This window comes from Microtus oregoni, unplaced genomic scaffold, assembly GCF_018167655.1.
Source record: "Microtus oregoni isolate MIOR12 unplaced genomic scaffold, Mior012 000050F_013, whole genome shotgun sequence".
Classification (NCBI taxonomy): Eukaryota; Metazoa; Chordata; class Mammalia; order Rodentia; family Cricetidae; genus Microtus; species Microtus oregoni.
Window position 1 is genome coordinate 8,346 of NW_024543237.1, and position 10,563 is coordinate 18,908.

At 46.0% G+C, this 10,563-nt stretch overlaps 1 protein-coding gene across 1 annotated transcript; it reads right to left on the reverse strand.

The window, feature by feature from the left end:
* Nucleotides 1–1,865: 1,865 nt before the first annotated feature.
* Nucleotides 1,866–6,500, reverse strand: LOC121436969 (DENN domain-containing protein 2A-like). Its single transcript, XM_041636877.1, is given in 4 exon segments — nt 1,866–4,629; nt 4,632–5,245; nt 5,248–5,834; nt 5,836–6,500. Coding segments are annotated over 4 exon segments (3,234 nt in total). The 5' UTR covers nt 6,216–6,500; the 3' UTR covers nt 1,866–2,976.
* Nucleotides 6,501–10,563: the final 4,063 nt, after the last annotated feature.

Here is a 10,563-nt window from a genome sequence, read left to right on the forward strand (position 1 = left end):
GTCTTATGGTTAAACAACTTTGTATTTAGGCCCAAAAGGGTTATTGCTAAGTTTTGAGGTAAATATTTGCCTAATTTTAAAAAAATAGACATAATGGGGGTCCCCCAGTGCTGGGGAGACTCTCACTCAGGTCTCCCCATGGCTCGCTGGAGGCCATCCTTGCTGAGGTAGTGCACGTGGCTTTAGTTGGGGGGGGGTGGGGGGAGGAGTTCAGCCTCTAGTGACCTAAAGAGAAAATTTTTAAAAAGGGGCCACAGCCCAGTGGTCCAGGAGGGTCATAAATTCCAAAAATACAGTGGTGGTCGCAGGAGGACAGCTGCCTGCCTTGGGACCACTCCCAGGGTCATAATCCGCTAGTTCCTAAAACAGTACTGTGATAATTGCAGCTGGAAAACCCGTTTTTCGAGGTAAAGGTCTGGCTTTGTCTTCAGACAGTTCCTGGTACAGGGTCGCTGAACAGGCTAGTCCTGGATTTTTGATCCTTCTCTTCCTGATGAGGGAGTCTGGTTTATCCAGGTTTTTCAATACTATGTGTGATCCAAAGGTGACTGTCAGTTTGCACTTCCAGCAATGGAGTTTTTTCCCTACCCACATTTTCTTAAGCATAAATTGTTAGCAGTAATTTTTAATCTTGGTCATTTTTGCAAGGATAAAATAAAATCTCAGAGTTTTGGTTTGCATTTCTCTGAGGGCTAAAGGATGTTCTGCTTAAACATTTTTTAGGTGTCTCTCATTTTTAAGTTCGTCTGAGAGTTTTCAGATTAGGTCTGTAACAAATATTCTTATTGGATTAATTTTTAATAACTAATTTCCTGAGTTCTTCATATATTTTTGAAAGGGATTTATGGTAAGTAAAGATCTTTTCCCACTCTATAGCCTTGTTATACAAAAGTTTCTCAATTCAAGAGATCTAGTTTATGGTTTCTCACAATGTTTGTGCCACTGAGGCTGTGTTTGAGATGTGGCAAAGTGTACTTCAAAAAATTTTTTCTCTGTGAGGTTCAACATAATTTTTATATGCTGAGGCCTTTGGCTCATTTAAACTTAAGTTTTGTACATGGAGATGAATATGGATCTATTTTCATTCTTCTACATGTTGGTGTCTAATGAGGCCAGCATTATTAGTTAAAATGCTTCCTTTTTCCATTTTCCTATCTGTAAGGCAGACTTAAAACTTAAGAGGAGGATAGCTTGCAAACTTTTGGTTGGATGTCCAATGGTTAAAGCTCTAGTTATAATAGTCTTATGAGGGACCTTGAGCCAATAGATAAAATTCTTACAAAAAAAACAGTTTTCAATAGAAAGCTTAAGCAAGCTGCCTAACAGATACTCAAGCAGGTAAAATATAAATCAAAAGGTAAAGTATGCAATAATCAACAAATACAGTATATTAATTATAATTCAGCTATGGCAAGTGTGTATATTAAGTACAAACTTATTCTACAACAGTTTTATAAAAAAATGCTGTTTGTGGCTAAACCTTCCCAGTTTTGCCAGTTAAGATATTAAACTCTTAATTTAAAACAGTAGCCTGTCTGATACAAAAGGACAGGATAAAAGCTGAAAAATTGTTTGACAGAATATTGACTATGATCAGTGTTTCTTATACTAAACAATAGATTCATTGATAATTTTAAGACTGATTCCTGGACAATTGTCTTTGCTCAATTCAAAGGCAAAAACAATAATCTTTTCCCAGATCATTGCTACAATTCACACAACTGTATTTTGCTAATGTTATAGCAAAAAATCCCTTAAAGGATTTTATGCTAATTTTTAGCACATTTCCCCAAATTTATTTTTGTTTTTATGCTTATATCAAATACAAAAACATTCATAATATTATAGAATATTATACACTCACTAGGAATGTTGATAAAGATATTTGTTTATTCATTCACTTGGAGTTCTTAAGTAAAACAGTATAATAGAAAATAAGTTAGAAAAGACTGTATATTCCAAAATCCTAAAAGTGATCACTTAGGGGCAGTATAAAAATACACAGAGCATTGCTATCATGAAAGTTAACTAAACCGAGGCACTTGTGTGAGCCCCCATGCTCACATTCTCACTCAGGCTTCCCCCAACGCCTCAGCCACACCCCCTCCCACTACTCCCGCCCCACTCCAGGCCATGTGGGCTAGAAGTTACTTTCTCATACAATCCATTGGGTGTCCACAGTATTGGGGTGGTAGTCCGAGGCCAGCCTGAGACCCTTCCTGTGTACACACAGGACTCACAGACTCCCACTGTCCCACACAAGTCATCTGACTGTGACCTTGTCCAGCTCTTCCCTCTCAATAAGAGAACCAACTACAGAAGCCTGAAAGGTCTGTCAGCTATGAGGAATAGGTTCACAGCAGAGGTCTAAGTGTCACGGTTAGGCCACAGGAGATATCCATTTCAGGACCCTAAGAATATTTTATTAACAATTAACAAGTTTTCCTCTTTTTATGTGTGGTATTAGGGCAAGAACAGGTCTACGGGACTTCCTTCTAAGGGGCAAAAAACCCCAGTCAAGAACAGCGAAGCTCACGGTCTCTGCCACCAGGTGGCGTCATAGAGCAGTCCACAAGAACCTGGATGGGTGGTGGCAGCCACTCTACCTATCTCCTCCCTCCTCCTGGCTCCACAGCTGTCAACAGCTGACCCAGAAGAGATGAGGTAGGGCAGGAGGGAGTTTTCTTAGCCCTGGCAAGACAGAATGAAGACCCAAACGCCTTTCTTCTCCTTCTCTTTTAATCTCTTTTAATACCTAGATATAAAGATCCCAGAACCGACCACAGTAACAACAGCTGCATGTTGGCAGGTCCCTTCCAGGGCTGTCCTGAGCACCTGCCACGTGCCCAGCTCGCAGGCCCCGTTCTAGGAGGAGCTGGGGCTAGGGACTGCCTTCAGCCCACAGCCTCTCAGAACTCTGTTGGAAATGTGTGGTCCCAGTGGAGGAGGTCTTCACTTGAACCAAGATGAGGGTTATTACTTGTGGAGAAACTTCATTTTATTGCCCAGACCCTTTAGGAACTTATTGACTCCGCTGTGTTCTCCGCTGGGCAAGGTTTCGAGGTATTCCTGGGCTCGGACCTCAAACAGACCTTTGGCATCCTGCCTGCGTAGTTCCCGCTCCTGGATGAAGCCACGGAAAGTCTGGGTCTCCATGAAGACCTGCAGGAAGCGGCGCAGGCTCTTGGAGGAGACAGCTTTTCTGAAGGCCTCTCGCTGCAGGCTCCTCTCCTCGTCCGAGGTCAGGAACGAGGAATAGTGGCCCACAATCTCCACGAAGAATCGGACAAAGGCTTCAGACGCCACCGCATTCAAGGGGCTGAACTCAGGGCCATGCACGCAGTCCAGTGGGCCTCCATCCTAGTCACAGGCCAGGTCATTCCTCTGCTCCAGAATGTGTTCCAGGGCTACCTGAAGCTTCCGGGGCAGAATGGAATCCTCGTCCTCCATCTGTCTGAGGAACCGATCATTGATGAGATGCACCACAAGGACCTCTTCCAGTGGCAGCTCCCTGAGCAGCGGCAGTGAGCTGGAGAGCAGCCCGATGAGGAAGGGCGTGGGTGAGCACACTATGTCAATCGTGGCGGGTGGCAGCACTGGGATGTAGGTGTGCTGCCAGCTGAAGGGGTAGATGAGCGCCACCACGGCATGGCAGCACTTGGACAGCGTGCTGAGTTTGTCCGCAATGAAGATGACCCTCCTTTCCAGGAACAGGGAGGCAAAATCACTGATGAGGTGCCAGACGCTGAGGGAGGAGAACAGAGACTCAAAATCCACGTGCTCCAGCCGGGAGTCCAGGGGCCAACACAGCTCAATCACAACAGTCCCCGAGCTTGGCAGGAAGTTCTTGACAACGATGATTTTGCCCAGGACTGGGAAAGGGGCTTCCATGATGCTCCTCATGAGGGGCTGCACCAGAGCAGGGGAAATGCCTCTTCTCTTTTCCACCTCATCCAAGAACTTTGAAAAGAGGCTGAAACATCCCAGATGGCTCACAATGCAATAAACTTCAGGAAGCCTCTTCCCTTTGCCTCCAGGCAGCAATCTTTGGCAATAACCGAACCTTCTGCTCCCGTCTTCTCCAGTTAAGACAAATGAGAATGTTTCACTGGTAAACTCCTGGATGGAAGCCCAGTCCTTGGCGTCAGGAAAGCAGAACTGGGGCATTGCCTTCAGCTGGTCCTCAGCCTCCCTTATGAACTTGAATGACTTTTCTAACTTCAGAGGAAACTGCTGGGTGAGTTCTGGCACATAGGCAGCCCCTGCCTGCTTCTTGTGCAAAGACACGACCACAAAGTACTCGAAGAGTTGCCTCTACTGGTACTCGCTGAGATCCCGGTCAAGCGTGGAGTAGCGAGGGGCCTGCTTCAGGCGGGACTTCACATTGACCAGGCGCTGGCTGTGGGCTTTCAGCTTCTCCTCGGTGTCGCTGTCAGACTCGCTGTTCTTGTCTGTCACTTTTCCTGAGTTGCTCTCCGTGGACTGGGATAGCCTCTTCACCCGTTTCTTTCCTCTCCGGGCCTCATAAAAGGCATTGATCCGCAATACCAGCCTGGGGATCTTTTTCTTCTTCCTGCCATTCTGTAGGTCTCCAAGGTTAAAGAAAGTGTCATCCGGGTTGCTAGCTGTTTAGGGGGGGGGCTGGCTCTCACTGGGGACCCAGCTCCCTCCCGACTCAGCTTCTGGGTGTCCAGCAGTTTGAAGTTTCTTCTCTCTGAATTTTGCCTGAAAAATGCAGACTTGGACAAGGATTGCTTGGTGAAAGTGTCCGGGATGGAAGAGGTGGGAGATCCAGGGAAAGTCAAGACACACTTCTTGCCCAGGCAGCGGCCATGTAGCTCGATGTCCTCATACGGATTTTCCTTCATAGGTGGATCTAGAATGTCTTCGTAGACGTTCTCCGATAAAGTGCATGTGAGTCCCAGCTTGGTCTGTGCGTACCAGTCCACCCTGCTGCTCTCAGAGGAGGACTGCAGTAGGTCTTCAAACTCATAGGACTTCCTGTGGTCAGCACTGGGTCTCTGCTTCCCAGTCCACAGTCTTCTATTCACAGAAGTAGGAGGCGGGGAGGAGGGTAGCGGTGGGGGAGGGGGAGGTAAAGTGGGCAGGGGAGGCAGGTTTCTCTTCTCTTTCCTGAAGCCAATGCCTGAGCTCCCAGGACTGCTGTCCTTGTCCCCTTCTCCTGCATGTTTGAACGTTCTGCGGGGCTTGGGAAGGGGGTTGATGAAAGGCTTCGGGGACACTGCCTGGAGCCCGGGTATACACTCTCCTGGCCTTTACACTTCTCTGAAGCCTCAGCCCCTGGCTCCTTGTCCTCCAAGGGGTGGGCCCTGCGGCCAGCTGCAAAAGCACCCCCACTTCCAGGACTCTCGGGAATGTGCTGGTCCTCTTCTGCTTTGTCAGGCAGACAGTGTGGGGAATAACAAGTCCCCAGCAACTGGGGGTTCAAACCAGCAGAGCCATCCTTCAAGGCCTTCTCCAGTCTCCTGACCTGTTTGAGCGCGGAGAGGTGGTCACTCTGAAAACGCAAGTCACTGGGCTTCAGCTCGACACCTCGGCGCTGGCTGGGCTCCGGCTGCCCATCACTCTGCCTCAGGCCTGGCCACCGGTCTGTGTCCTGACACGTGGTCTTTGCTGTCCTTCTGCTGTCATTTTCCAAGCTCTCTGTTTCAAGCCTCAACCCATTCTTTGTTCTGGTGACCTCGCTGCCTCTCCGCTCTACCCCGCAGGGTGGCAAGTAGTTCTCTTGGCCCTCCGTTGGCCTGGCAGGCTCAGGAGTAGGTGGCTCCTTCTTGCCTTCCCACTTGGATATCTTGTCCTTTATGCTGAGGGGCTCGGTCTCGGGTGGATGGCCCAGGCTTCTGGACGCTGCCAGGCTGCTTCTTCGAGGGCCTGCTGGCCTCTTTAGCACCGAGGTCTGCAGCCGGGCCATTGATGATCATACTGGAGCCGAGCATGTCCACTCTTGCCTCCAGCATGAGGTTGTGGGGGTTCCTTGGGGAGCTCCTTCCCAAGGGCAGTGCTGGATTAGACTCTCGAGAAGGAACAGATCTCCCAAGTGGCCGCCTTCCAAGAACTTCCCCAGCCTTTGAACCCTCTGCCTTGATCCTCCCCGCAGGCGGGTTCCTGGGCGCATATTGCTGATGCCCATGGCGGCGGCAGGGGGGGGGGCCTGGGGCGCCAAGGCCTGCTGCCCTCAGCGCCTTGGTCCACATGGCCTCCCCCGCTGCCACTAGCTCCTTGGGTCCCTTGCGGGCGTGCCTTTTATGCTAAATTTTACAAATGGCTCTTCCAATGGAAGAACTGCATATAGGGCTAATAAAAAAAATTGTGGAGCATAACAAGGGTCCTTCAAAGCAAATCATAAAAGTTGTAAGCAGATCCTGATGCAAACGGATCTGACATGATAAAACCAAGCTGACCTTTGCTAGGGCAAGGTGGAAAAAGCCCTTACAATGCATTATGAAAAAACCCGACCTATATATATTTGGGGTCGATGATATGTTTATGCTTTTTTCACAGAAAGAAAATAAAATCTGGACCTGGATGATGTTGAGGCTGCAGATGCCCCACAGAGGTCTTCCAGAGGCAACTGGGGAGAGGTCCTTGGTCTGGCCTTTCCTGCCCCCAAGGAGAGGAGTGCCTGATAACAGAACCTGCTGCTCCACTCTGCAGGGTGTCATACTGCCTCTAGAGAGTCAGGGAGACCCGGCTGAGATAAGTGCCAGGATGTGCTCCAGATAGCTGAATCCAGCTCACCTCACTCAGAAATCCCACCTGCCCTGGAGCACAAATGCTAAACTGCTTCTGCAGCTTGAATTCTGGTTTGCTTTGGAGCTAAGGTGCAGACTAAACAATTGTTTTAATCTTTGGGACACAAAACTCATTTTAATTTAAAATATTAACCCTTCTTCACTAAAGAAGGGTGAAGATTGGGGTTCCTGTCACTGTTGCTCAGAGACTGGAACTGGGTGCTGGAAACTGAAGTCAGGTCCTCTGCAATAGCAAAAGGCACTCTTAACTTTTGAGATGTCTCTCTAGTCCTGTGTAGATCATTTGTTCATTCTCGATTGACTTTTGTATCCTGCGATATACGATTGTCTATATTTATATTTGTGCATGGGGAGGTCTGCTTGTCCCAAAATAAGACAGAAAGACAGGGCATTGAAGGGGATATGAGAGGGAACACACAGCCCCTCACCCTGTAATCATTTTTACATTTTCCTGACATTCAAGAGACCTCAAGCCAACTGATAGAGCCAAAATTACCTGCAGATATGATGCAACTATTCCTAAAGACATCCCAAATAATGTTTAAAAATAACAACAAATAAACTAGAGTCTGAAGATAGGGTTCATTCTTTAATATCACTGGATGTCTTCCAGAGGATCCAGGGTTGATACCCAACCCTACCCGATGGTTCACAACTGTCTGTAACTCCAGTTCCGAGAGATCTCATAAAGTCTGGTACTGTCTGTGGGCATTAGGTACTCACGTGGTGCACAGACTTCCCTGTGGAAAAGCATTCAAAAGCAGAAAATAAAAAACGCAGTTATGCTTTCTTAGGGGCAGAATACTTGTAGCCTTGAGATGGATGATGATAGCACTCTATTCTATCGCCTAAGTCACATAATCACCTTACAATTTAATTTACTGAAAGAAACTTTAAAAGGAATAAGCACATTTAAAAGCATTGCTTTTTAGTTTCATGTTTTACTTTTTAATAACCTATTGAATATTTTTTTCCTAATGGAAAAATAGAACCCATTTAAAGAGTAAAAATATTCTTATAGTTAATTTAAAAACCTGAATATAGGCTTTAATGTAATTTAATCTTGAAATTTTCTGAATTACATTCTTTCAGCAATGTAACTTTAGAGCCATAAAAATCCTCCCATTTCTCCCTCTCCCACTGTACCTCCCTCCCTGCCCACCTCACATACCCTTTGCAATGACACCTAATCTCAAGTCTCTCTCCAGTCCACTCTCAGGCCATCATGCAGGAGCCATCCTTATTCTGTGTGAGCTTCTATCCACAGGATTAATAAGCTCACAACCTTTGCTTCATCCTGGCTGTTTCTGAAATTCTTTACTGCATCCTAGATTCATCTTTACCAGGGTCAAGGTCATCAAAGCGACAGGGTTATCCTCAGGCTGCTCGTCACTGTGCTGGGCTGTACCTCCCTACCACTTATGGGGAGTCCCAGAAAAACTCGGTGAAGCACAAATGTCTGCTTCACTGAAGTGTCTTTGAGTCTTTGCTAAAGGTGTCCCCTCACACATGTGTGACTCTTCTGTCCCCTTCATATTCTTTTCTGTCTTATTGTCATTTCCAATCAGGCACACTGTCTACATTTCCAAAAGGTTTATAAGGAGTTTGGAAGTCAGGTGTTCATCCTCCGAGTTTGTTCCTTTATAAGGTTGTTTCAAGCTGGGGTTCTCCATATTCACTGTGAATTTCAGGATAAGCCCATTAGTTTATGAAAAGTCTGTTAGAGTTCTGTTGGTATTGCACTGGATCTATAGGACTATATGAGGAGAACAGACACCTGTATCTTCCATTGCATGAAGATGATTGTAGCGTGAGTTCTAATTGGTCTTAATAATAAAATCTGGAGTCAGATATTAAGTAGTTGGAGCTATAAGATCAGAACAGCAGAGCAGCCAGACACTAGTTCTTTCCCCGAAAAAATCCTCAGACCAAATGGAGCATCCTGTCTCTACAAGACCTCAGACTGACTGCCTGGATCTCCTATCTCCTCCCACCTTATATTCCTCTCTTTTTCCAGCCACATTCCTTTCATTCTCCATCTCCCTCGTGCTGGGATTAAAGGTGTGTGACACCAAAGCACTTTGATGAAAGATGTGAGTCACCACTGCCTGACTCTGTTTCTCTTTTAGACTGGATCAATCTAATGTAGCCCAGGATGGCCTTAACCCACAGAGTTCTGTTTCTTTTTTTTTTTTTAATTTATTTATTTATTAAGGATTTCTGCCTCGTCCCCACAACCGCTTCCCATTTCCCTCCCCCTCCCCCGAACAAGTCCCCCCCCCCTCATCTGCTCGAAGAGCAATCAGGGTTCCCTGACCTGTGGGAAGCCCATGGACTGCCCACCTCTATCCAGGTCTCATAAGGTGAGCATTCAAACTGCCTAGGCTCCCACAAAGCCAGTACGTGCAGTAGGATCAAAAACCCACTGCAATTGTTCTTGAATTCTCAGTATTCCTCATTGTCCGCTATGTTCAGCTAGTCCAGATTTATCCCATGCTTTTTCAGACCTAGGCCAGCTGGCCTTGGTGAGATCCCAATAGAACATCCCCATTGTCTTAGTGTGTGGGTGCACCCCTCGTGGTCCTGAGTTCCTTGCTCGTGCTCCGTCTCCTTCTGCTCCTGATTTGGACCTTGAGATTTCTGTCCGGTGCTCCCGTGTGGGTCTCTGTCTCTGTCTCCTTTCATCGCCTGATGAAGGTTAATATTCCTGAGGATGCCTATGTGTTTGTCTTTGGATTCACCTTATTTAGCTTCTCTAGGAACATGAATTATAGGCTCAATGTCCTTTATTTATGGCTAGAAACCAAATATGAGTGAGAAACCAAATATGTTAAGAAACAGAGTTCTGTTTCTTAAGTGTTGGGAAAGGTGAGTTCCAACACTGCCTGTCTTCTGTGGCTAACTAGTGGCTATCTGCACACACTGATTCTCAGGCAAGCTTTATTGTCATGGAAGAAACAAAATATCACCACAGTCGATGAATCTATACATCTTTACTCTCAGCAATGAGTTGTCCCATTCAGTGTCTAGGCACTACAGAGAAGTGGGCAGAGTTTTCCTAATTATTTCATATTTCCTGATGCTATCTCCAGTGACAGGGATTTTAAATTACAGCTTCCACACATTCATTTCACTGTGGTCAGCTGTCTGTGTTAAATTTAGACAGAGTTATTGATGAATCTTTTAGGTTAAAATATTTAATTACATTCTCTATGATGAAAATGTCTTTGATGCTAACATATATTTGCTGTGTTCAAAATTCAGTACTTTGAAGTTGCAAGTGAATTATGAGAACAGAAACAAATGTCCAACACCCAGTTTGGGGGAAAATTTCTAAGGCAGCCACAGGTCAAAGGTTTGCCCCAATGGCATCTTTGGAATCATAGAGATAGTCCTTTACCTCCCAGCTAGCTCCATCAGGGAGGTGCTGAGATCACGGTGGAGAGAAAGAAGGGGATACATGTGAAGAGTTAGGTATGTATGTGTAACTCCAGAAAGGTTTGTATTATGAAGAATACTTAGGTAATTATTTTCAAAATATCTAATATTATTTTCCCCAACACAAAAAGGAAAAGGTTAGTACTCGTGTGTTTTCCCTCTTGTTTTCCCATCCAGTCATGCAGATTTTAGCAGTGTTGCTGTGGACTTGTACAGAGGGGTGTTTTATGTATGGTTCTTTCCATGTTTATTATAACCATGACGCCTGCTAAGTGTTGCTCTGATGCCTACTTCCCTGTGCAGTTACTAGTATACAAGCATTGCTTGTCTTTGAGTAATGTTTCCCTTTTAT